The sequence below is a fragment of the Mchenga conophoros genome, linkage group LG18, assembly GCF_057382185.1.
Source record: "Mchenga conophoros isolate Kocher_MC1m ecotype Shallow Benthic linkage group LG18, M_conophoros_male_GT1.1, whole genome shotgun sequence".
In the NCBI taxonomy this organism is placed as follows: domain Eukaryota; kingdom Metazoa; phylum Chordata; class Actinopteri; order Cichliformes; family Cichlidae; genus Mchenga; species Mchenga conophoros.
The window spans coordinates 21,709,634-21,737,274 of NC_140543.1; the positions used below are offsets into that span (position 1 = coordinate 21,709,634).

At 41.1% G+C, this 27,641-nt stretch overlaps 1 protein-coding gene across 2 annotated transcripts; it reads left to right on the forward strand.

Moving 5' to 3' along the window:
* The first annotated feature begins 748 nt into the window (after positions 1 to 748).
* Positions 749 to 27,508, forward strand: yeats2 (YEATS domain containing 2). Of its 2 annotated transcripts, XM_085254873.1 has the most exons (30): positions 749 to 948; positions 1,343 to 1,448; positions 1,570 to 1,667; positions 1,814 to 1,906; positions 2,588 to 2,821; positions 2,905 to 3,023; positions 4,444 to 4,605; positions 5,870 to 5,981; positions 7,498 to 7,542; positions 7,630 to 7,798; positions 8,026 to 8,268; positions 8,917 to 9,084; positions 10,022 to 10,113; positions 10,870 to 11,058; positions 11,167 to 11,392; positions 12,145 to 12,303; positions 13,310 to 13,437; positions 15,009 to 15,155; positions 17,948 to 18,127; positions 20,323 to 20,698; positions 20,795 to 20,929; positions 21,349 to 21,486; positions 21,725 to 21,878; positions 21,969 to 22,045; positions 22,156 to 22,235; positions 24,165 to 24,372; positions 24,942 to 25,177; positions 25,342 to 25,416; positions 25,585 to 25,658; positions 26,121 to 27,508. In XM_085254873.1, exons 2-30 carry the CDS (start codon positions 1,349 to 1,351, stop codon positions 26,227 to 26,229), a joined length of 4,326 nt encoding a protein of 1,441 aa, XP_085110999.1. In that variant the 5' UTR covers positions 749 to 948; positions 1,343 to 1,348; the 3' UTR covers positions 26,230 to 27,508. The 2 variants fall into 2 exon arrangements, with proteins under 2 accessions (XP_085110999.1, XP_085111000.1); XM_085254874.1 differs by lacking the exon at positions 21,349 to 21,486.
* Positions 27,509 to 27,641: the final 133 nt, after the last annotated feature.

A 27,641-nucleotide genomic window follows, 5' to 3' on the forward strand; every position in this document is an offset into this window, starting at 1 on the left:
AATACTAGTGCTGTTTTTACTTGGTATCGGATCCACAGAAAATTTAACAGGATGTTGTTTGATCTTCTTCTCTGCTTCATTAAAAGGAAATGTGTACGTGATAGGACAATTCATTGCAAGAGCACAGCAAAATAATGTTGTATAACCCTGACAAGGTTATCTGTTTAATTGCCTTTATGATCACATGTTTACTGTGGAACTGATGTCTGATGAAGTGTGAAGCTCCGCTAAAGCTAAATAAGATGAACTGATCCCCTTCTTGTCTGGTGTTATTTGCCTTCTAATTAGTGGCATGCAGCCTGACAGCAGTTACAAGCTTAAACATGTTAGACTAATAGTGCCTATGATAGTTCAAATATAGCTTGCTCATACAAAGGGTTACTCAACCCTGTAATGCAATACCTCCAAAGAGTTCCACTGAATCAGACACTAAAAAACAAAACAAAAAAAACTTCCTGCAATGATAACACTGGAGTAAAATCCCCATAAAGTTCTTTAGAATAGACCATGATGGCTAGTTGTAATGAGGTTTGACAGGGTGGCATGCATGCCATCTTCACCAACATCTTGTCAGAGTAGTTAGTTTACTAAGGGCTTGTAAGACGGGTTACGCTTTTGATCATGACAATAAAACATCCTTTCCAGGGAAGCAGTCTTCTGAAAGGTGACAATACCTATCATTCCACGCCTCGTTTTCAATCCATTTGGTAGAACAGCGGTCCCTTGTGGCTGTTTGGCTAAACTGCAAGGCTAACTATCCACTATTTAGTTAGCTTACTTGTAGAGCTCGAGATTTAGCAATTCCCTAAACACGAGTGTGGTCTGAATATACTAAAAACGCAACGGATATGCTCACGTTGAATTAAAAAAAACACACGCCTTTCAAAGAAACGTTGCTCCACATCACAGAGTACTCCAGAAAATTTGCATTTTGTACAGCCTGAACCGGTATGTATGTACAACTGTGTGCTAACGTTAGCTAAATTAGCAAGGTTAGCGGTTGCTAACGTCAGAGTGCTGCTGGCTGTATGGACGATATGTATATGTTTATTTATGATAGCGGTGGTGAGACACACTAAAATGCGATGTGCATTCGTGCTAAATGAATCTTAGACAATCGGTCGACGCTTGAAATAGCGTGGTAGGCAGTGGACATCCTGCTAACCCATGTTGGCATACCTGTTTGGCTAATCAGTACTGAGGTTAGCTGTGGGCATTGCTGTCAATTATCTATAGCTTCCCTGCTATGCAGCTAATCCTGTGCTAAGTGCAGAGCAAATCATGTACATCAGAGCATATAAGTGATTAGCTACACGTTTTCTAATTATACCCTTCTTTACAGGAAGCCATGTCGGGAATTAAAAGGAAGATAGAGGGCAATGATCCCGACTATGAGGACGTTTCTCTGGTCCAAAACAGTAAGAGAAACAAGGCGGCTGAACATAGTGGTAAGTTCATGCTCTGAACCCTGAGCCAGTACACCTGCTTTGCTTGTTGTGGTCAAAATTAGCTATCAGCTTTGTCCTGGTCTTGGAGATAAGTTCATTCCCTATTCCCTATTTTATCCAGCTCGAGAAGCAACAGTTCAGAAGATTGAAACCATCATCAAGGAGCAATTTTCTTTGGAGATGAAGAACAAAGAGCATGAGATAGATGTGATAAGTCAGGTATCCGGTGATACTTTCTTTTAAATCTGTTTTACTCTACTTTACTTGTTACTGCATAAAAACTTAACATGGACAATAACTTACAGGTCTTCTTCACGTTTAAGTGTAATACACAGCATGCCGGCTAACTGTTCTTTGCTTTGCAGCGTCTTAATGAAGCCAGGAGGATGATGGACAAGCTCAGGGCATGCATAGTAGCTAATTACTATGCCAGTGCTGGACTGACAAAGCTCTCAGAGGTAAATTCCCATTCATTTGCACACAGAGTTGGATGATACAGCCTCAAAATTGTAGTGCAATAGTAGTAGTACACGGTAAGTCAAATGTAGGCACACAAGTAGCCTAGGTATTGTTTCCCCTGGGAAGTAAAAATATAAAATAACACTTTAACTGAACAATTGTTACACTTAACTATGTAAATCTGAAAAATCTTTTCCACCTAAGATGTTGTTTCTTAGGTAGAGCTTTCTCCCCCCCTGTTTGCTCTTCCTGTCATCTGGAGTGCACCTCCTGTGTGAATCAGTGATGCTTGGTGGAGTCTTTTGTTGACATTTAGGTTGCACATCACCAGCTCTTAGTATCGCCTCCTGTGTAGCCTGGTTGTACTTTATGGTGTTTATTTGCCTCAAGTGGTGAAACACATTTGTGGCTTCCATCTTCAGCTGGAACAGTTTCCTTGCATATTTTGCAAAATATTGTCTTTTTGTTCAAGGTTGTTGAAGTAGCTCCATTTTTAGGTACTAAATTGGCTCCTGAACATATCCCGACTGGTCTCATTGTTACATGCACTATGGATTATAAACACAGGGCATAAAACTTTATAGTGGTGTTATTGCAGACGGTAATAGCCAGCTGTCTGCTACTCTATGTGGTGGTACAATATAGAAACATTGACCTAAATTTTCTTCTATGTCCCATAGCATACCTCCAAGAGCGACCCTGCTGTGCTGAACCATCCAGCCATCCGACGCTTCCTGGAGTCTCCTTCCCGTTCTTCTTCCCCTCTCAACCAGGGCTCTGAGACTCCATCGTTGGTTCAATCAGAGTCCGAGTCTCTCTCACAGCAAGGAGATGGTGCTGAGAGGAATGGAGAAGGATCTTGGAGAGAGGACAGCAGCAGGCAGGAGCGCAGACCCGGACGCAACACAGGCAAAGTAAGTTCACCTGGCAGAAATTGTGGAGTTCTTGACTGTTTGATGATCGGTTAATAAAAGCATTGCCGTTGTTGTTGCCGTAGGACACATTCGGTGTACCATCGTCTGCAGGCGCAGAGCAGAGAGTGACCTACCACTCTACTGGGGACGATGCATCTAGACTTTATGTGAAGAAGACAATCGTAGTAGGAAATGTATCCAAGTACGTAACCAAATTAAAAAATGTCTGTCATTTCTTTGGTGACTAATTACATTGTAACACACTTTTCAGATTAGAACTCAGAATTGAAAAGAAAGTGTTGTTGAAATAGATACTCTTCACGTGGGAAGCCTGGTGTTTTGTCTTAGAATTTCAGAAACACACAATTTTGAGAATAAATGAAATGTAAAAATTTTTAATAAGAAAGTCACTTAAGCTTCGGGCAGGTATTATAGAAAAGGCTGCCTACCTGCATTCAGTGTTGTCTATTTTTTTTATTTTTAATCAGTCTTGGAGGAAAACACAAACTGCGATGGACTTGCTTATAAACTACTGCATGTCTCTTATTTTGAAAGTTCAGTTATCATTCATATATCACTCAGTTATACCACAAATCGGCCATCTTGAACCGCAGCTGGTTTAGGGTTCATGTGCAGGATCAGAAATTAAGTAGAAAGAGAGCTGATTTTATTCATTATTGGCTAAACATTAGAAGAACTGTGGCAGTCGGGGTTGGTTTTTCTTATTTTATTTAGTCAGCTGAATTTTTCTCATGCATGATTGTGCACTGAAGAGATGAGCCACAAATCAGTTTTCCTGCAAGTGTGGTCTTGAAGAAGATTGAGAATACATTTTACCTAATTTATTTTGCCCCTGGGTGGACAGTTTTCCGTTCCTCAAGACTGCACAGGTAAAATTACACTCAGTTAATAATACGTTGGGATCCCACCTGCCATGATACTCATGAGCATGTTGACCCCAGACCCCATATAAATAGATACTCACTTTTTAATTGTACATTACGTAACGTTTTAGCTCTTATGGGTCAGACCACACCTGCTGTTGAACTTGGCCTTCATTTTCATGTTAGCCACACACCTGTAGAGTTTCGTGACTGCATTTTGTATAGTAATGAGGCTTTTATTTTGACAAATGGGTGCCTACCATTCGTCAAAGGTGAGGTTTTTTTTGTTCCAGCATGACAGACAGACTCGAGCGGAAAAGGGTGCCAGCGATACTCATCATCAATGAAGTGCATATTAAGTTTAGAAAACTTTGAGATATTTTTTTAGCACACTTAATATTTTAGTACAGGTTTATTAATCAGAAAGGATTTGATCAGATGAGATTTTAAGTTCCTCCAGGCTTCCAACCGGTGTTTGATTTAAGACGGAAACTTTATGACAGAAAATTATTAAAGCGGTGTTGAAATTAGTCATGTAGCACCTCCTTGTCTGTCTCCTCTTTCCAAATACTTTGTAAAGATTTAAAGAAAAAAACACCCCTTCATTTTCAGTCTCACTTTACCTTCCTGCTCTTCATCTTGGGTGGTGTTTAACTCTTCTGTAAACCATCTATGCATTACCTCAATCCAATGTTTTCACTACCTCTGAGATTTTTCTTCTTTGTTTATTATTCTCAGGTACATTCCACCTGATAAGCGGGAAGAGAATGACCAGTCTACTCATAAGTGGATGGTGTACGTCAGAGGCTCAAGGAGAGAACCTAGCATCGACCACTTTGTCAAGAAAGTTTGGTTTTTCCTGCATCCCAGCTACAAACCCAACGACCTCGTGGAAGTCAGGTTTGTGCCAGTTTTAATGAAATGTGTTTTCAAATGTTTTTTAAGCAGTCATGCAGTTTCATGTACTAATGTTGCAGAATAAAAGAAGTTAGAAAGAATTTAATTAAAGAGAAGAAGGAAGACAAAAAGAAAGATTTGTTCTTGCAGTGTTTCGTAGCTCTTAGATAAAATATTTACTTCTAACTTTGTCGTGATAAATAAGTCCTTTGATCCACCTTTTTCCAAGCATCACTTGCCAAAACTGCAAGAATTATACAAACAATATTACATAATAATTCTCAGCTCGGTGAAAATCCTTTAGATCAACTTTTAGCAAACACTGCCCCCTCGTGTAGGTTTGATGATGCAGCGCATTCAACCCCTATCAGTCTCATCGCTTTGTAGAAAATCAATATTTGTCTTACCAAGCAGTAATCACTTCAGCAAAATCTTACAGCTTTTAAGAAAATTAAAAGATGACAAATTTGTTATGCAGATTGTACACACATCATTAGGCAACGTCATTTGCTGCACAGCGAGTCAGCCAGAACTCAACGTCAACAAGACTAATAGCAGGCACACCTAAGTGGTCCAGACTTGCCTTAGCCTAAAGCAGTTAGGTGTATAGATGAGCATCACACACTTAATTTAGCAATCATTCACAAGCAACAGAGGTTAGGTAGCCTTGAAATATGCACTTCAAATGTCTAATTGTTGGCATTACCCTCTAAAAATGGCTCAGGATTTAAGGTTGCCTGCAGCTTCTGAATAAATGATCTCTCTCATCAGTCAGCAGTCCTTATCCTCAGCTGTAGCTTCCCAGCTGTTTGAACTGACAAAGTGCTCACGTTGCTGTTGCAGCAGCTCACAAGCTCCCCCCACGTAACTCAAACCTTCACTCCCAGTGAGCCCTACGCTGATGCTCTCTGCTGACTCCCAGCACAGCCTGACTGTAGATGAAGGGATGAAGTGAAGTGGAAAAAAACACCTGCTTCACTTATAGGTTGCGCTTGAATACACACATGATACGCAGGCACATGCACATGCCCTTGCAGTCAGATCAATGTCTGTTATGTTGGGATGAGAATGTCAAGCTTCAAAGGAGGAGAACATGTTTTCAAGTCATTGATTTTTAGGAGATTCTTAACTCGGTCCAGGCTAGAAAACAGATTGGTTTTTAAATAAAGGCATAGTGATTCATCTTTACTATATATTTTTTTCATCCTGACTTATATTTGAATTTTAACAGTGTTGCATAAGGCAGTTCAAATGTGTCTGTTCTCAGTGAGCCTCCCTTTCATTTAACGCGCCGCGGTTGGGGTGAGTTTCCTGTGAGGATCCAGATCCATTTTAAAGACCCTCGCAACAAACGTATTGACATCATCCACCAGCTAAAGGTCAGAATACTTTACAGACCACATCATCATTCACTTTACTTTTCTCGTTAGATGAGGACTCTTTGTCTTTCCTTGTGCCAATTTTCAGAGCCTATTGTAGACAAGCCAGTGGGTCTGACTTCTACTGCTGAATTTCACATGTGTGTAAAGTGTACAGGATTTAGGCAGGAAACTTAAAAGGATTACATACATTCACGTCAGTATTTTATTTTTTGACAAATAAACAATATTTGCAGATTTTGCCTCTGGACACCACCACAGTGTATTTAAATTCAGTCAGTGTGTGATTGAAGTGCAGACTATCAGCTTTAACTCAAGGGGATTTCCAAAGATATTGCATTAGCAGTTTAGGAAATAGTCATTTTTGTCCACAGTCCCTCAAAAAGAGGAAGACTCTGAAAGAACTGGACAACTGACTGACAAGCAGCAGAAAGCAACAATAAAACAAACCAATCAGAAAGATGGCAAAAATTCCCAAATCTATAATTTAAAGGTGGTGAACTGATTTGCATGTTGACATCATTGTTACATGATAACAATATAACATAAGAAAGTAAAACTCTTGAGGAGGTAGGTGTATCATTTTCAGCATCTAAAATCAAGACATGCATGTAGGGTTTACAACAAGCTGCAAACCAGTTGTTATACTCAGGAAAAAGAAGTGCAGAGTAGACTCCGCTAGAAAAAAATTCAAAGAGCCTGCACTGTTCTGTAAACAGTTCTGTGGATGAAATGAAAAATATGGAGAAGGAGAGCAACAACTCATGATCTGAAGCATACCAAATTACCTGCTGATAGAAGTAACAGGATGCATTCTGTGTGCAGGGCTGTGCTCTCTGCTCACATTCAGACAAATACTGCAGAACTCACCAGACAGCATTTTGCAGAGTAAATAGATAATGACCCAAAAGAGCAAGCAGCGCAAGTTTCTCAAGGCAAAGAAAACGTATTACTTTTAATGGCCAAGTTGGTCACTTGATCTCAACCCAACGATGCTTAATTTACAGTTATTAAATACAAAACTGAAGGCAGAGAGACCCACAAACAAGCAGCAGCTGAAGGTTTGTGCCGTAAAGGCCTTGGACTTCCTAAACAGTTCAATCAAGTCTTTTGATAAACCCCTTGAATACATCAATTAAAACGTTAACTGGGTCAACGGGTTTTATTTGCTGAGCTTCTACCAGTTTTATTAAATATTTTTTCATTTTAATAGCTGAGTGCTTCAGCAAGTTTTCTCCTGTTATGGCTTGCTTTTTTTGCCCCACTGAAAAGCACCTGTCTAGTATCTTTTTTTCAGTCTGCATTACAATCACGTTCGCCTTTTTAAACTAAAGAACTTTCATTGCTTTTAGAAATGCATAGTGATATAGTCCAGTTTGATTTCAGAGTAATTAGATGTTGACATTTCTTAAACAAATAAGTAATCATAGTATATTGCACTAAAATGTGTTTATACAGTTCAGTAACTCTGCTGCATAACTTTGCTGTCTATATCCTTTCTTCTGTTTTCCTACAGCTCGACCGAACATACACTGGACTGCAGACGCTCGGGGTAGAAACAGTGAGTTAGAAATGTTCACTTTGTTTCTTGCTATGACTTTTTTTCCCTTCAGAGCTTCACTCTGACGTTGATTTATATTTGTTCCAGGTGGTTGATGTGGAGCTTCACAGGGATTCTCTTGGGGAAGACTACATCCCTCAGCCTTCTTCCTCCAAGGTGACTCACAGAGCAGCCAGCCCCACTTTGACTGCCTCTCTGGCCCAGGCTTATGGACGCTGTAGTTCTCCTGTGTCACATGACTCCAGTGTAGACAAAGGTACACCAGCAGATTATTTTTGCACATTTAAAATAATAGGGATCATGTACCTGAGGGTGTGTATATACTGGACTGCTTAACAGAAAAGTAGGATTGTTTATTTTCTCTCCATAAAACTAAACCAGAATAAACCAGTTTTCAGTGGTTTCTTGGCCTTACAATCATTTTATGTCAGCTTATTATCAAAACCAGATGATGTTCAATAAAAATTGTTCTTCCATCTGCAGTTTTCATAAAGACAGAGTCGGGGAGGCCTGCAGGTGTTCATAGCGCAGGCCTTGCTGCTGGTGAACACACTCCAACACGGCCCAAGGCCGGTGACAGAGTCACTCTGGGTTCCCATGGCAACTCTGCCTTCCAGCCTATCACAGCAAGCTGCAAGATTGTTCCCCAAGGACAACCACCCAGTCCTGCTGAGTCTCCTGGGAAATCATTCCAACCAATCACAATGAGCTGTAAAATAGTTTCAGGTACGTGTCTCCACCCACTGTCCTTGTAAAATTGTCATATTGTTTCTAAAGAATCCAATTCATCATAAATAAGATGGTCTAAGTTTACACAATAAAGATGCCCTGTGATTATAACTTCTTTATTTCAGGTTTTGTTGAGGTGAAATTTGTAAATCACTAAGAAGTGTTGACAGCAAACGCCTCACTGACATTGAAGTTTGATGACATTATTTTTCCATTTGCTTGTAATTTCAACATATTGTTTCCCAGCACTGACACTGATTCTCAGCTTAGTGAAGTTGGTATGAATACATTCATTGTTAGGAAGATGCAGTACTGCTCAGTAGGGGTTGACAAAAGCTTCTTTTGTGTTCCCACAGGCGCATATTTCTTGCATTAGCCAAACAAAGTACATAAAAATAGAAAACCGCCATTATGTTTTAATTCAGATTTGGAAAACTGCTGATTATAGTTTCGAATGTCTGTAAAGGCAACTGTAAACAAAACACAGAGAATGGAAACAGTGGCAAAAAGGTCATGTGACATGAATTTTATCTTTCGATAACATATTTCAGAGCCCCTTTTAAAAATGAGAAAAAATAAGTTTCATAAAAAATTAAGTCCAAGAGAATTACTCATACAATAACTGCCCTACTTCCTCCCCCACAGGGTCACCCATCTCCACACCCAGCCACTCCCCGCTGCCCCGCACACCCACGACCTCCACCCCTGTCCATTGCAAGCAGAGCTCATCCTCTGTGCTCAACAATCCTTATATCATTGTTGACAAACCGGGCCAGGTTATCGGCATGGCTTCCTCATCCGCTGCCTCCACAGGTACACTTCTCCTACTCAGTGTTAAAGTGCTGCTTGAAATCGGAAGTGGACCTGGAGCAAAATTGAGAAGCGGTGTCTGAGCCGCCCACATGGGATATAAAAATGGCTGTGAAAAATCCACTTTATAGCAGGACAGACGATGAACAGTGCCCTTCAGACTTCTCTGTTCTCTTTGTTTCTCTCTTTGCACTTTTTTCCCTCTTTAATCCCTTTAAAGTCTACTTTCTAACATTATGTATTCCCTCTTTGCTGTTTTCTTTCTCCCTACCTGCACTCCTAAATTATGACGTGTGGTGAGCCAGCAGGATGGTTGCTAAAGGAGAGGTTACCATGGTAACTGAGTCAATGTGTTTCATGGCCAGATTAGGGGGCTATTCGAGAAGACCCTGCACTCCAAACAGTTTTTTCCTCTCTATGTGATGTGTGTGTGTAAGTCCCCATAAAAAGATGAGTTTTATTGCCATCTGAGCATTTTGCGCATCATCAAGCAATCATCTTGCATGATGATAGTCATTGTGTTTACTTCCTCTCAGCACCAGCATCAGGTCATATTCCACTTAGGAGCTCTTTCCTGTAGATTGCTGTCTCACACCCACTCAGCCACTCCTACACTTCCTTCACAAATGCACTGCTCACCCAGATTCGGCAACAAGGTTAGAGTGTTCTTAAATTATGTTTTATCAAAGTGGATGCGATAGATGTGGGTGTTTTGGCTGATTCACCAGTCCTGCGGTAAAACAGATTTTAATGCAGTGAGTAAGGAACAAAACTCTGGTGGGGCTCAGCTCTGCGAGTCAGTCAACCCTGAGAGGAAACAGTCACCTGGCACCACAGTGGCCTCGATATCTCTCGAAAAGCTGATAGGAAGGGTGGTGAATCCTCACCCTCATCTGTGCTGTGACTTATTGTGTTTGTATGTTTGTTAATTATTCCACAGGAAGCCCATCCACTAAACAGTCTGCCACTCAGGGCACTCGCTCCCCAGCACCTAAAGTTCACACTGGCACCTTCCTGTCCTCAGGGATGAAGGTGAGTTGGTAGAGCCTTACTGGGTTACAACCTTAAACGTGACAAACATTATCCATTTTTACTGCCCTGTCCTCTAACTATGAAGACAGTCCTTGTTGCTTTAAACACAAATAATACATTAACAAAGCAGTGTGATATTAATAGTAAGCCAGGGTGCTATCTTCAGCAGCTGTGAGTGCCTTGGCAGCTATTTAAATAGGACATAGTTCTGAGGATGGGGGAGGGGGAGCTTTGCAGAGAGAATTGCACAGTTCTTTTTCACGCAAAATGTGTCATTAGCTTGCTTTAATGTCATCCTACTCGCACATGCTAATGATCCCTTTATTGTCCACAATGAGCGAAATATGATCTGGCCTAAAATTCCTGTTTTATCACATTGGAGCTCTGATTGGTTCAGATTCTTTAGTTTTCTCTGTTGTAAACTACAGACATCTGCTCTCACACTGAAAGGCACCCCAGATGAGGACATATGGGGAATATCAAAACATGGACCCGATGAATAAATGATGATGCTGATTTTACGAAATCTGTTTTAAGTAACATCTTTTCTTGCAGCACTGCAGCCTGCTGAAAAAAGAATAATCAGATCTTTCTTTACAGTCAGAGTGCATCGTATTAATCATTTATGTGATGTTTTCTTTTAACCAGACAATGTAATTGGTAACTGATATATAGCAGCTGCATTATGAACCCGCTGTGGTTTCAAAGCAGTGCGGAGTTGTGTTTCGAGTCCCTCTCTCCATGTTTCCCGTGCAGGTTATTATCAAGCAAGAGCCAGGGGAAGTTTCAACACAGCAACAGCCGATGGTTTCCACAGTAACCAGTCAGCAACAGCAAGCTAGCGCTACAGCAGGACACCAGTTTGTCGCAGTGAAGGGGGGTCACATGATCTCCATGTCGGCCCAGAAACAGACTGGTGGAGGGACAGGGGCCACTAGTAGCAAGGTCAGTTGTCACCCAGACAAACCTGCACAGACGCAAACCTGCAATGATAAGTACGTATGTGTGTGGCCACAGTCATTTAAAAAAAATAGTTTCTTCTCTTTCTTCTAGATGTTGGGTATTCCTGTTAGCTCAGGGCTTCAGTCTTCAGTCAAACAGGTTGCTATCAGCAGTGGACAAATTCTGGTTGCCAAGGGCAACCCTTCTGTCTCCAAGGTGATGAGTGGAAAGCAGGTTTTGGCTCAGGGAGTTGCTAAAGCCATCGTCAGTGGAGCCAGTGGCATTTCTGGACACCAGGGTACCAAGGCGGCTGGTGGTTCAGGTGGCAAGAGTGGAGGTCAGAGATTAAATACACTCGCACACACACATAAAAGAACAGTTTCATTTTATAGCAGCCCAAGTTGTTGTTACAATTTCAAATCCCATCCTGGCTGTTAGTAGAATTACATGATCTTTGATCCCCAATTTAAAACCACAGTATGAAATACCCCCCGAATGACAGAATGGTTGCCCCATGCACTCAAACACAACATTACATTACATCGTAACCTAGTTGATTTCTGTATAACAGTGCCTGCTGTATCAAAAACGAATGATGCTACAATAGTGAAAAGTATTGTCATGTTTTCACTGTGACAAGTTTGGTATTAAAGGATTCTGGTGACATGCCAACTCCATCCATTCATCCATTTTCTTAACTGCTTATTCAGTTCAGGGTCACTGGGGTGCTGCAGCCTTTCTCAGCTGTCATAGGGAGAAAGGGAGTTATTCAAGTTGGACAGGTCGGCAGTCTGTCACAGGGATAACACAGAGACACAGACAAGCATTCACACTCTGTTCTGCTCTGGGTTTAACTTTGACTCTGAGGTGGGGGAACACTTCAATGGGGTCATCAATGTTTGTTTGTTTTTTGTTTAGTTTTTTTTGGTTGTGTGTTTTTTCTTTTTCCTTTTTTTAATAGTTGAATTACATTTAGAAACAATGTGTCTCTACCCTATATTAATATCATCTTCTTTATTTAAAATGTTTGCAGTTTTAGAGCTGAGTGAGTGATCATTATTATTTCTTTTATTCTGTGTTTGTTCCTAGTGATGGCTACACTTCAGCTGCCAGCCAACAACTTAGCCAATCTGGCCAATTTGCCACCAGGTACCAAACTCTACCTGACCACCAACAGCAAGAACCCCTCGGGGAAAGGAAAGCTGCTCCTCATCCCACAGGGAGCAATCCTCCGGGCCTCCAGTGGAAGTGAGACATGTTGCGTCCTATATTATTAAATATATATAATAATAATAGTAAATAATATTTTTATACAGCCACTGTTTAAAAAACCCATATCAGTTTCCATTGACATGGTATTGCTCCTTTTGTGTCAGTGTTTTAGTCACATGCTTTTCTCAATCCTATTCATGTTTATTAAGACCAAGCAAAGGGTTTGTTTGTTTAAACTGCTTGTAGTCAATCTTTGTTGGATGTGTCACCATGTTTTAATAGAACTCTGTGACAGTGTATCTTTGTAGCAGCAAAATGGAAAATGCAGGTTAGCGTTGTCATGTTTTATATTGCAAGGACCTGCAAGATTATAGTGTATTTCATGAATTAATGTAGAATAATTATTCTAAGTTTAATATCCCAAAGTATAGCTTTACCACTTAAATATGGTTTCCAGGACAGTCTCTGTGGATTACAGTATGTGGGTATTTAATATGCAAGAAAACCTGCAACATGTGAAGCTGCACAACATTTTCTAGCAGGTGTATAATGTCATAAATTACTAGGTGTTAGAAATAGGCATTTGCCTGGAGCGGGTAGCTTACTCAACAGTGTTGATAGAAACTGAAAACAATGCTTGATTTTGTTGGCAGCTCAGTATTTGGGGTCAGCATCCCAGGCAAAAACCTTTCACTGCGACATTTTCATCCATGCCTCCAAGTTGTAGACATCTGTATTAAAAAATATTTTGGCTTCCAGCTCGTCATAAAGTTTGGAAAAAGAAATCCACTTCTGAAGTGACTCTACAACTTGAGGCATGTTAGTGCCAGTTACAGATATTGGCTGCTGCTGGACAGTGAGTCAGTTACAGTCATCTGTTTTTCTGCTTAAAGACATTTGGATTTTCACAGCAGTAAGCCAACATTGCACTGCCCTGCTCTGCTTCACAATCGTGCCTTTGCCCTTCTTTGAAATGGCAGCACTGATACTCTGGATTTTTCATATGAAATGAGACTGATCTATGTGGATTTCTGTAATTTAGGTCAGCAGTCCCAGAACAGCTCATCAGCGGTCTCTGGGGGCTCTCACAACTCCTCCTCCTCTTCCTCTTCAAGCAATCTACCTTCCAACCTCTCCTACACATCTTATATCCTTAAACAGACCCCACAGGTGGGTAGACCCACTTTTTCCTTTACTAACGACAAATGCAGTCACACACTGGCACAACATAATTTGTGGCTCTGTATGTATCTCATCTTTGCTTATTAGAGTGTTCATATTTGACTGACCTGTTTCAAATTTCCACATAGACACTGGGTCCTGCTTTCCTAATAATGATCATTCTTCAAGAGCCATCTTTTTTTTCTGTAAAATTTCATGTCAGTCTCTCTTATGAGCCAAAGAGCCGGCGCACTCCCACATTCTAATTAGGACCTAGAGGATCAATTGACCTAGAGGGCTAATTGAATTTTCCGTAGCTATTATGTTATAAAAAATTAAAATGTAATGGAAGCATTGTACTGCTTAAAATAGTCATACTGTGCACATCATGTAACCTTGTACTGTATGTAATTTAAAGTCTAATATTGGTGATATATTAAGCCTGGCTGATCCTGTGTGGGTTTACTAGGCTGACCTGAAACCAGTTTTTATGGCCTTTGAATACAATAAGTCTGTAAGATTTTAGACAAAGACAAATTTTGTTTTTAGTAGTTACACCACTGTAGTGACTGATTTTGTGTGCCTGTTTGTATCCAGTAACTGAACACTTTGTTGGTTGAAATAGGTGACTGGCCTGTTTACTGAAGAATATCCCTGGTCTTTGCCTCGAGAAATTCTTGAGTTGCTTTTGCATTATGTTTTGCCGTATATGCATGAACTGTCAAAGAATTACAGCCGTTCACCACTAAAAAGGTGCTCAAAAGTAACTGGACTGACAGAATCAGCATCACGTTTACTGCAAAGTTTGTACACAAACAAGGAATTTCTCTTGGTGTCATGGTTCAAATACAGAGGTACAGAGAGAGAGGCTAACAGATAGTTTTATGGCCAGATGATGCCTAGTTAATGTCCTTAGTTATTTCATGATGAATTAAACATATAAAATTTGTGGAGTTGAGTCCAGGCAATGAAATTGTATTGGACTGTGTCAGAAAACACCTGAAAGAGCCCGCCTACTTCTGGGGGGAAAACTTGAGACCAATGTGAACCAGACTCATGGGTAGTAAGTCAAAAAATATAGGAATTTGCAAAACAGATGGCCGGTGCTCCACAGAGAAAATGGATAATGACCTAAAGAATACTGCAAAAGCAACCTAAGAGTATCTCAAGGCAACGAAGAATAAATATTTATTATTTATAGAACAAGCTTTTCAGTTATTTAATTTAAAACTAAAGGTAAAAAGATGGCTGCAGTAAATGTCCAGGTGTTCTAGACTTCTGACTGCAAAAAATGTCATCCAGTCATTGAAAACAAGCGTTACACTGGAACATATTTTAATTTTCAGCATTTGAATGTGGTGCACTTTGTATAAAAATGCCTGTAAATCCTAAACAGTTAAAGCGGGACTTTTAAGCTCCTTGAATTAAAGCTGATAATCTGTACAGTCACACACTGATTTAAAATCCACAGTGCTGGCGTACAGAGGCAAAATTAAACAAAAATCATTGTCCAAAAACTCTTGGACCTGACTGTGTGTCATTAGAGCTGCACTTTAGTCATTCTTGTTCTGTTTTCTCAGGGTACGTTTCTGGTCGGTCAGCCCGCACAAGGTTCGGGGAAGCAGGGGAGTTCCGGTTCGGCAGGTCATGCTGCATCATCTCCTGCAACTGCTAGCCAGCAGGCTATTAGAGTGACAGCCGGACAGAAGGCAGCCATCTTGGCTCAGGTCAGTGTGGAGAGTTTACTGTAAGCTGTTCAGTGTGTAACACAAATGCTGCTGTAGTTACTACTGCTTCTGTGTTTCTTAGTTGTTTCTTTGACAGTCTGATTTCGACACAGGCTTGTCTTTTGGGTCTTCCAGTTCTGTGATAGTAGGACTCGTGTGGGGTTTGCCAGCTCTTTTGTTCCTGCTCTGCAGTCATTTTCCTCTTTAATATTCTTAATGAAATATTCATTCTTCTTCTCTTCTTTATTTTTACGCATTGCTGTATGTTACTTCACTGATTGCCTCCCTCATTTGACCACTAAATTATGACCGTCCTGCCAAATCTCAGATTTTGTGGTGGAAATGCTTTTGTATTTTCTTTGACAATGAAATATCTTCAGAGGTCTTTTCTTTTTCATTTGGAAGTATATGGATTAGTGTTGTGCTGGGAATATAATTTCATAACACAGTTCACGATCTGTCATCTGAAAGTTGTATTTTGCACATTGTTAGAGGGGCATGCTCATTTCACGATAGTGTATTAGAGAAGTATAATTGTTACTAGAAATGTCACTGCATACTCAGCGTTTAAACAATGCTGCCCTTGCAACAGAAATATGGCCCACTCAGCTAAATTTCTTTTTCAGTTTTATAAATGTACAACACCATGTAATTGTAGTTATCAAGCAAGGTGTTATCCAGCAGGACTGCAGTAGTTCTATAAAATAGACGGTTATATGAAGCCTGTGTCAGAATAAACTGGCATAACAGGACTCGGCCAGAGGATAACCACATCTTTGTACAGGATAAGAAGGCTGTTGTTGCTAGCTCTGCTAACATTAGCCACACTCCACAAACGAATTTGACCACCTAAGTAACGTTATACAGGCTGCAAGCTATGTGCGGATCATGTCTCTCCACGTATTACTTCAGCATTACATTAGTCTAATTTGTGCTAGACTCAGTTTAAGTCGTTGCATCGCCTTAATTCTCCAAAGTAAAACTTTCTAAACTGTCTAAAGATGTAAAACCAACGTGTGATAGATGCACACTGGCCCCGGGCTCATGGCACATTCTTACTGGCAATAAAATTTGCAGTTTTATTGGAGTTTAATCTTTAAAACACTGTCAGACAATTTTTGAAATGACCATTCAACCAGATCTATTTGTTACCATATTTAGTCTTGTGTGAGAGCGTTAGGCTCAAAATAACAACTTATGTAACATTGTTGTCAGCTGTACTATTTACTATTTTTTTATTGTTTGGACTAGAGTTAAACTATTTTATCCACGTGCCAGTTTGTTTTAATGTGACGTCTTTTTTAAAATCTGTGTCTGTGTTGGCTGTGTTTTGAAAATTGATATTTATTTAAATTATATTTTATATTTTTGAAAATTAATTAAATGAAAATGTTATCAAGCTTTTTACAATTTTCTTAAATACCAACAGGGACCATCTGTACAGATCGTGTCGCCCTCTTTAATCAATGTAAATTAATCACCAATGACATATGTGGTTATTATCCTAGGCTGATTTTAAGGTGCTTAAGAGAAAACATAATTTGTGCTTGACACAGACTTTTTTCTGTTTAAGGTATTGCGCCATCTTAATTTTAATTTTAAGTTAAAGTTTATATAACATCTCCAGACATAGATCCAACACAGATCCAACAAGAAACAGTATAAACGGTGGATGTAGCTACCAAGTGGTCATCCTCTGGTTTTTGAAGTTTTGTTTGGAAGAAACAAGATCAGCATTTTCACTTGGTTTCATCTTGGTTTAAAAAAAAAAAAGTGATGAGGAGGGGCAGGTCCAATTGATGTCATAAGCCAATGAACATACCTAAAGAAATAATGCTCTTTTTCAAAACATAGTTTGATCAAGACTTTTTTTATTCATTGTAAACTGTAACTGAGTCCATAAACTCATCAAGAAAGTGGTTAGAGGTCAAGACAGAAGGCTTTCCCATAGACTTCTGTAGCTCCAGAGGTGTTTCTGCAACCACAGCTATCGCCATCTGGTGGCTTTTAGATACACTGCAGGTTGAATGTACTTCCTCACTGGCTTAATTTTTCCAACTGCGAAGCCACGTCCATGTTTTATGCTGTTCATGGTTATTAGATCTGGTATTACATCTTAACTCTGAAACACAGATTGGAAAACAAAAAAATATTATTCAAAGATGGCACTCAAACACTACATATGAGTGTAGTTAGTTTTCCATTGGTTCCACTCACAATTTAAATGAGCTGCAACAGTGAAAGACCTGTCCAGGGTGCTGCTGGTGCAAGCACCTGATTCTCCCATGTGCTGCTGAGCTGGAGGTGGACAAGTCCCCTCATGCATTTTAATCAGTCTCACTTTATATAACATTATCATAGCAGTTTCATTTCTTAGTGTTTACCCAAGTGAAAACTGACTTCAGAGTTTTAGTCAGACTGGTGTAGTGTTAGTTATTTTACAGGGGTTTTTTCTGATTTAAAAAATGGCTTCCATTTTCATATGAAATGGTCTATAAATACAATAATTACATTGTTGTATTACATTGGTGTGCTGCTCCTGAACAGTGCAAAACTCAATAATATCGTTGGTAACAAATGTAAAAGTGATTCCTTACTATTTACTGGCAACATGGCTACTGTGGAAATAAAGAAAAAAGTCTATGTGTGTATGTTTGTCAGAGTTTAAATCTTTTTTCTTTTGATAGATTGTGAGTTTTCACCTCATGCCTCCTTGACAACTTCAGCATGCTGCACGTGGGCTGCTGCTGCTGATGTTCTAAATGGGTAATTGCTCGTCCTCTAATTGACAGGTGGTGGGCAGCTCCCAGGGTGCACAGGTGAAGTTGCCTGACGGCTCAGTTAAAACAGTAACGGCAGCGGGAGCAGGCCACTTGTCCAAGCCGGGCACCACCACGTTAAGGATGACAGGTGGAGTGATCACCGCTGCTAGCTCCACGCCTGGCTCTGTCAGCAGTGCGAGCCAACAACAGGCGAGTTTCACAGCTTTTATTTACATCCCTTTTATTCTGCATGGCAGATGTCCCTATGTAAGAGTCACATTAAACCAAAGAGCTGTAAGCATTTCTTTTATGGTTGCAAGCTAGTTATGCTGTTTTTAATTACGCTGGATTTCATACCCACGTACAGATGAGGACACAATTATTAGCCTCCCTTTGAAAATGTATTTATTTTTCTAACACAGCTGGAAGGAATTTTTAACATCCTAGTTTTATTTTTTGGATGCTTACATTATTTTATTTTGTGCACAGAAAGAAAATTATTTCACCGAAAATTAAAAATTACCAGGGTCAAAATTCTCAGCCACACTGATGCTAATGGTCAGTTGTGACTGGATAACAGCCTGCAGTCACTTGTTTTAGCTTTGAAATTCAAACTCAAGTCCTCCTGAGCAATCCCAGCCCATTCCTCTTTGATGAATCTCTCAAGATCCTCCAGATTTGGTGGTCTGCTTGGTCTTCAGTTAGCCCCACGCATTGGAGTGGGCAGGCGAGCGGTGGCATGAACAACCATCTCTGTGAACACGATAATTTGAGAATGAGGGAACATAGGATTTTCAAATTAATACCATTGATCCATCTGCTAAAAGTCTGACGAGTTTGAAAAATGTTGATCTTGACTTCAAGGTTTCTGAAAATCTTGTAAACACAGTAATTCGAGGCAGGTGACAGCTAAGATTTTCAAACTTATACCAGCAATAGTTCTTATCTGCTGGGAGACTGAGGTTTAGCACTGGTGGCTTCTAGTATTTTTCTTGGTCTGCAAACTCGCAGTCCATTCCTGTGCAGGGTTCTGATGATTGTCCCACAATTCACGACTTGGCGAAGTCATTCACTAGTGTCCTGGCAGCTCTCACTAGTGTCCTACCTCTGCCAGGCTTGTTCTGTACTGTGAGGCTCTCTGAATTTACTGATGATACTTCTCCATCTCTTGCCTTGTGAGCACCAGTAATTCTTTTTTGCAAGTCTAAACTGATTTCTTTTGGGGTTTTTTGTTGTATTTTGGCATGATGCTTTCTCAGGTGAAGCTCAAACTCTTGCTTAAGTTTTTATATTGTGTGTAAACTGGAAGAAAGTCCTCATTTTTAACTTGCTTTTACAAGCTTTGAGCATTAAAGCACATCATTGCACATTTGTGGTTTGTGCTTTGGCTCAATTTAAAAGATCGGTTTTTGGGGGGTGTTAATATTGATCCTGGTATTTCTGCTATTCAGAGCAAATAGAAATAATTGATGCGTTCTAAAGGAAACCTTGCTATGTCCAAAAAGCATTTAGGAAAATTTAATTCCCCTATGGAATTAAAATCCATGGAGGAATTAAAATTTTTCAATTCAATAGGGGAGCTAAAGCTTTTATGCTCATCTTTAAATCTGGTATTATAGATACTAGAAGCACCCTGATTTTGCAAGAAATAACACATTTTTGTATAAGTGGATTTGGGAAAAAAAGGCAGTAGAGATACACAGAAAACAAATGATCCAGCCTGAGTGCAGTGGCTCGCATGTGTAGGCACGCTGCTGTGTATATTCATAAGCATCGGTCTGAGTTAGGATGATTACATCTTTAGAGTCAGTAGCTAGGCATCATAAAACAGAGAAATTGCAACACATAAAAAGATTTACTCGGAGCTCCAACAAACAAGCCAAAGAGGCGGAACTTCTCTTTCTGAGGACTCTCTGTGAGGAAAAATGGACTCTTTTGTTTCTGAGATTCCATAAAACCAGTGACCTGATCAGCACAGCTCATTCTGAGAGCTGCGTGGCACTAGAAAACAAACATCAGCAGAAAAAAGAATACACCAACTCTCCTCCAGGCACAGCCACAGCAATCTTCTCTCACATATACACTACAGTGTTTTTGCAAATGGACTTGGACTGTGATATTTTTCATATTTATGAACACGTTCGCTGTCGTGCAGCTCCAGATAAGGTGAAATGCTGCTGTATATGTTTTTATACCTCACTTTATTAGCTATTTTGAAAGAAGGGATTTGTAAATAAGTGTGTTGTTTAATGAAACCATGGTCTGCCATCCATTGTGAAAACAGCTTGGACACTTGAGCTTTTGCTCACTTTGGTTAGCTCATTATCAGAAACGTTAAAGGACATAAAAGAGTCTGTGTTTGCTTATTTCCTGCGTGACACGTGTGTTTCCGTGTGTCCATGCAGGCCCTCGATGGTGGGAAGTCTGCTTCTCAGCATCACTCAATCCTGATGGCAGCCAACCAAGCAGCAGTAATCAACGCAGCAAAGAACACCAGCGCCGCTGGTGGGGGCAGCAGCTTGTCGAAGGCAGCAGTGGCCTCCTTGGTGAAGGGTGCTGGAAACCCTGCTGCGATCGCAAAGACTGCTGGAGGTTCAGCTGGTGCTGTAGTAACAGGTGCAAAGGGGATCACCAATATGCCTGTCATCAGCATGTCCAAAGGTGTGAGTACTGTTGTGGGTGTGCCCAAAATCAGCAGCAGCGGCGCATCCCTGGTTTCTGCAACTTCGTTAGTCAGTGGAGTGGCAGCCGCCGGAGGAAAAACTGGTGCTGCTCTCTCGGGTAGGCAGAAATAAGCCTGTTTCTGCATTAACTGTCAGGTTAAATGTTAATGCATTACTCGAATAAACAGAGCACCTATGTTTTTGTTTTGTAAAGGTATGCTGAAGATCCATTCTGGAGGTTCCAGCTCCCAGCAGACTGTCTTAACCATTCCTGCCAACCAGCTCAAGCAGCTGGGAGTTGGAAGTGGGTCCGGCGGACTGCAGACCATCTTCATGCCTGTGGGGAAAGGTGAAATAAACCCTCAACAAAACAGTGAATTCTAGATTAATAAACTGGGTCCTCCATGATAACACAAGATACTGCACAAACAAAGGTTGCTTTGTTGGAGTCTCACTTATTTTTAATAAGTTTCTGAGGGTAAATCTTAAAATATACAAAAAATATGCAAAATATGTTTTTCCTCATATGATTTACAGTGTGAGAACAGTTACTTTACGCTCTAAACTGAGTTTATGTTCCTTCGTTTAAAGATGGCAGAATGATTTATTTACAACACGCAGGAAAACAGATTTTCATTATTTCACAGTTTTCCTAAGTGCAGCTTCTGGAAGACCTGTCATCCTACCCTCTCATTTTTTCATCCACTCGTTAAGCCCGTGTACCTAATGGCCCACAATCCATTCCTGTGTGTTTTACTCTGTTTGTAGTCGTGTCAAAGGGCCCAGTCTCCAGTACTCCTTCCTCCTCCTCCTCCTCTTCCACCACCCCTGGAGCACCTGGAGCTGGAGCCTCCCCAAGTCCTGCCAGCCAGGCCTCCCCCTCCCTTGCCCTGCCTCTGGTACAAGGTGAGGGGTCCATCCTCACTCCACCCGCTCTCCTCTTCTTTTCCACTGTACTCCCAAACTCCTCTTTCTTTGCGTATAAAATTATTTATTTTGCTTAGAAGCACATTAGGCTGTAACTAGTAAACTCAGATCCCATCCCTGTAGTCTCATCTCATCATTTTCTTTTATCTCCCAATTTAAAATATATAGTATGCATACTAATAAAGCAGCCGTCTCTAACACTTGCTTTCTTCCACAGTGAAGACGGAGCCAGGTGCTGGCACAGCTGTCACAGCTGGTCCATCACCCCCGGTGACTACTCCTGCCCCCGCTTCTTCTGTCCACGTTGCCTCTGCAGCTACCACAGTCAAACAGGAACAAGGGGCAGAAAACTCATCGCACGACCTCATCAAGTAAGGGCAGGGACCTGTTACAATCACATACAGTGAGTGTATACATGAAAGCTTCTTGGCATCTGACAGCTGTGATTGTCTTCTCCTCAGCACTGAGCATATAGAAACCATGATGCAGCTGCTGACAGCTGTGGTGAAGAAATTCCCTCTAATTGTGCCAGATAAGAGTAAGTGAGCTCGCCTTTCATTTGATGTATGTAAAGGAAAAGTTTACATCAAAAAAGGAAAAGCTGTCTAAAAATTTGACACACTGGTGTATTTCTGTTTCTTTCTATAGCCGAAGACTCACATCCGTTTTGTGCCTCGTCGTCAGAACAGTATTATTCCTGGAATATTGGCAAGCGCAGAGCATCAGAGGTGACCTTTTGTTTTGTGTTTGCTTTTGATGATAAAAATTTAAATTCACAGAAGTGCAGTATCTGGGCTTTCAATCAGAAAGCCTCATTAGAGTCAAAGTGCTGATGAACCAGCAGAGATGTACATGTTTTGTTTTTGGAGCTGTGCAGGCTTGGAGTATATTCAGGTTTTTTCTTGAAATTATGCAAATGTGTTAAAGTTTTTCTCTCTCTCTCTTTTTTTTAAGCTTTCAAGCTGTCTTTCAAATAAAGAACGCAGGCTTTTTTCTTTTCTCTGTATGGATTTCCTCAGATGAAAGTTTTATTTAATCCCATCTGGGGTGACAGCACTCACTTACTAGCGTTTGCTCTCCAGGTTCCAGCTTGAGGGCGTCTGTGAGTGATAATTTGCAGTGTCTGCAGTTTTGGTGCCTGTGTAATCTCTCTTCATGCAGCATCCCGACTCAGAGAGTTTTCTGCTTGCCTCATGTCTTTCTGTTAGGTCACATATATATCGCTGCCTCTTGTCTCCTGTCATATCTTCATCAGTAGCTCATACAGGCCAACCCATATTGTAGCAGTCTGTTCTCTTTTTCTATTGCTATAAAAAAGGATCCCAGACAAGCCGAGGCATAGTTATTTATATCTACAGGTCACTAATTTACACAGAGGACAGGGGACTCATCACACATCATTACACATTATGAGGACAGGGAACGATTAAGTGGTGTCTACGGGCTGGAGAAAAACTGATTCTGCACAGCAAATCTGTGTGTTTGCTAATGAAATGAAAATCCTATATGCACATCATCCCACCTCAGCAACAATCTGGTAACACTTCAAGGGACTTCCAGGCCCAGCATGACTAACCATCTGGCAAAATGAAAGGAACGAGAGCCATAACTTTAATTTCAGTGTTCATCAGGACGGGAGGAAAACGAACTGCATCTACACACGTTACTCAAGATTCGTCCACTATATTGGTTGTGATCTAATCACCTGTTGCTAGGAAAATATGTATTCATAGGTAGCAGATTGCCACAGTTGCCTGTAGTTTTTACCCCATCACCCTTAAACGGTTGATGGGTATTGCCGTCACCCTGCCAGCCAGTCAGGCAACATGGACACTTACGTTGTGAATGCAATAACTCGAGAACAGAGCGATGTTGAAGTTTCAAATTGATACCATTGATGTCTCTACTAAAAATCCCTGGCAAGTTTGAGTCTCAGTAACATCTACGTCAAGGTAGATGTTCTATTCAACAATATGTTGGCAACCAAAGCAATCACAAGGAGGTTTTTAACCAGCTGGTTGGGAATATACCTTTTCATCCTAGCAACAGGTGGTTGCCAGGGGTCTGTAGACCTGCCTGATCGGGGTTTTAGCAGTCACTTTCTCTGCAAATGGAGCGTTGACTCGTGCCTTATTCACTTGATCCTACAGTGTCACATGCCCAGAATGGCAGCCAAGTTAATGCCACTTGCGTTCACATGTGGGAAAGACCTCAATAGAATAAAATAATAACATCAGATTTCAAAAGACGCTCAGAAAGTCATTTCTTTGCCCAGTTTAAGGATTAATAAGCTTCCCCGTGTTAGACTTCCCGCTAGCCTGCTGCTTCATTAAGGCGTCAGAACAGTGAGCTGGCACGATCAATGTCTATTACTCATCCCACCGGAGCATCGAGCAAAAAGCATGCTAATTGCATTTGTTCACACTGCTTTATAAGCGTTTTTTGGATGCAGTAGGCTGAAAGGAACCAAAAGGACACTTGCCTGTATGTTTATTAGGATAAGGAATATAAAGTATATGTGTGCCATCACACAGTCAAAACTCTTAGTAACCCCAGCTGTGTGTGCGCAGCAACATGACCTGTTTGTGGCTGTACAGCTTGTGATTGATTGATTTCTATTCTCTCTCATCATCTCTCTGGTTTTGGCCTGTGTGCAGCTTCAGCGAGCCGTAGCGGTGAAGCGGGTCGTCCAGGACGTGTTGGATCGCTCGCCCCGTCTCCAGGCCCTCACCCCGCCAAAGACCAGAGAGGTGGTTCAGTGGTGTCGACAGAGGGGTTACACGCCGCCTGACCCCGAACCCCCACAACCCAAGAACGATGACGAGTCCATCGAGGACATTCTCACTCAAATCGATAATGAGCCTGGTGAGTTTGTACCTGTGTGGACTTGGTCTACATCTTCTACAGGAAGATCGTTTCACTCGGTCTTGTTAAAGCTCCAAGCGGATCAATATTTTCGCCTCAGTGTTGCATGTGTGGGTGTACTGTTTCTGCACCTACCAGTGGATCCAGTAATGCGTCTGCAGACCAGTTGTGTGCGAGGGCGGCCAGTGTTCAGCCTCAGTGCTTTTGTTCAGTTGCATTGTTTAATTTGCTGGGAACTCTTATTAATTCCATCTTTTTGTCTCTAAAGGATGGGTGATGAGGCCGTTTAGCTCACTGAGCCAAACAACATGATAATCGGTGTTTGTGTTCTACTTGTCTCTGTCTGTGCAAACGTCTTCATTTGTAATTGTTGCGTTGTTGAACTGCTAAAATGAGCAAAGATCTCACAAAAACCCTCCTTCACATGTCTAAGTTTTGCTTTACACCACACAGCCGCGTATCAAGAATCTGTAACCTGAGAGATGCACCGAAGCAGTCGCCGTTTCTGCTGATGCTGCGGCTTGTGAAATGATGTGTTAAATGAAGGGTACGTGTAAATGTTCCCGCAGAGTGCCCGTCGACCCTGAGTAGCAGCGAGGAGCTGGTGCTGCGTCTTGAGCAGATGCAAGCTCTGCTCAAGACTGAGCCAGAGGAGGCGGATGACGAAATAGTCGACATCATCACGGTGACTCCTCCCTGCCACAAGCTAAAGGTCAAAGAGGAGGAACAGGAGGCTGACCCGGAGCCCAAATTCTTCCTGGGCGCCAGCCTGTCCGATCAGTTTGTCAGTGAAGCAGCTCAGCAGGTTGGGACTCTCTCTGGGTTTGGTTTTGTTTTTTCCCCTAAGAAATGTGGAAAAAATGAAAAAATTCAATCAGTGATTTCTGATTCCTCTCCAGCTTTTAGCAGCTAACAGGAGGGCACACCACTTTCCCCCTTTTTTTATAAGATGAACACTGCCTCTTTCAGATCGGGGTAACCTTCCAGCCGGTGGAGGTGGAGAAGAATGTGTTCGCTCCAGTAATCGAAGCCATGATTCTAAAGGTTGTTCACTGTACACAAAACAGTAACTCATGAAAAATGTCAAGAAACACTTGACAAACAGTCTGAATATGAATCCTGAATGCTTGTTTCACTTAATCACATTGTGTGTGTGTGTGTGTGTGTGTGTGTGTGTGTGTGTGTGTGTGTGTGTGTGCCTGTACGCTGTAGGCTACAGAACAGTTTGCAAGTGACATCCTGAGAGAAGCGCTGGCTGGGGCCTACGCCAAATCCCCTCCAAACAGGTCAGCCTTTTTTTCCTCTTTCCTCTCTAGCATGCGACCTGCCTTAAAGCTCCAGTTTTCACTTTATTTTTTATATTTGGGCCTTTTGCAGCCAACTGAGTTAAAATAAAAAACAAAGAGTGAAGTAAAAAAAAAACAACTTTTTTTTTCTTTTGATGTTTTCTAAACAAATGTTAATATAAAAGCCTGGTGGTAGCTTGTATCTTTTTTTTCACCCTTTATCACAAAAATAGCTAAAACTGTGTGTTAGATGGTGCTAGAGTGGATGGATGCTCTGTTTTTTCAGTAAAAAAACAAAACTGTGAGTCACCTTTTACCAGAGGGCGATACATTTTAAAATGAAAACATGTCTGCATGCTCACTAAACGCCACAAACCAAGGGCTGTCCCAAACTGAAAGATACCTCAGGGTGGTGTTTCTGTTCCTCTTGAAGCCATTTCTTGGTTGCATTTGTGTTTGCAGGGCACCAAGAGAGATCACAGCCATGAACATCCACCAGGCTGTCAGCAGCATCCCCACCTGCGACTTCCTCACTAATACACACATGGGTTACCTGGCTAAGGACAACTGAGGCCTCCTCTACTTGACATCGACTGGTTGCTGACAATGAGACAAATCGACCGTGTTCGTGATCACACTCGGTCCCGTTGGCTCAGGTTGCACAGCAGTAATAATGTACTGTATTCATTAAGTTGACCATTGAAGGGCTCAGTTTGCTGCTCGAGCAGCTGCGTAGCAGCAAAGTAACAAATGTTTCTAATACTCTGTAACATCTTAGTGCCGGTGCATTGAAGCTTCGTGGGGCTCGTGTTATTGGATTTAGAGAAGCGATTGTGCTCTTGCTTACCTCAAGAAAAGATTATTTTAATGATGAAGTGTTTTCTGCCAGACAGCTAGCTAGTCACTGGGAAAATGAAGCCTGAGTGACTTGCAGGGTTAAATAATAAGATCAGACAGCTGTCCCATCTCCAGTGTACTGCATCTCGCCATCACAATCACTGAATTTTTGGAACTGGCTGAGTCTTTTAGCTCAGGTGAACCACAAATTTAGCTGTTCGGAAACACCCTGAGTATTTTTCTATCATTTGGGCAGAGCATACACAGCAGTTCTGCTGAAAGTGGCATGGCAACCAGCATTCAGCTTTTGATGTGTTTCACAGTTACCTACCTGGCAGAGGTAACGTCGAGCCTTGCAAGACAAACAAGCACGCAGGAAGTGTTTTCTAAGGCCCTTCAGATGGGCTAATAGATTCATCTTTTATAGTCTGAAATTAAAGGTGGATTATGCCACAGAGACACCGATGAACTAATATGATGCAGGAGACGGTGTAGTGTGAGAATCATTGTGATTTAGAGAAACTCGCTGTTAGTATTTATCTTCTGTTCATGAACCAGCCCTGGCAGCACGCTGAAGTGTTTTTAAGCATTGTGTGTAACAGCTGTGTTGTATCTTATCATGTATTGTATAGTGTATATGACCAGTATATGAAGTATGGTGTTTTCAGACACTGTTTATTTTTCTATCAAATCTCAGCACCTGCGATCAATTACACCCCGACAGTAGTGAGTGTGTGCGTTTGGATGTGTTTGCTGTAGTCCCCACAGAGGTCAGTGAAGTTGATGTGTGTGTCTGTGTGCGTGTTGTGCTGGTGTTTCTGTTTAATGTGCTGCTTTGTATTACGTTCATGTGTGAGAATGAGTGGATGTGTGTCGGGCTGAGTGACTCTGATGCCTGTTAAACCAAATCGTATTAGTGTAGAAGACACCTAAACATTGTATTTTCAATTTCAGTGCAAACCAAAAATATAATCAATATTCTTGTAATGAATTTTAAAAACAATTCTTGCAAACCTGGCTCGTCTTTATTTATTTTTCTTGTCTTTTTTATGTTTTTGATAAATGCAATCATACATGAACAGTGTGCTGAACCCAGGTTAGTGACACAGGTGCCTGTTACAGGCTACTTATCAAGTAAACAGCTAG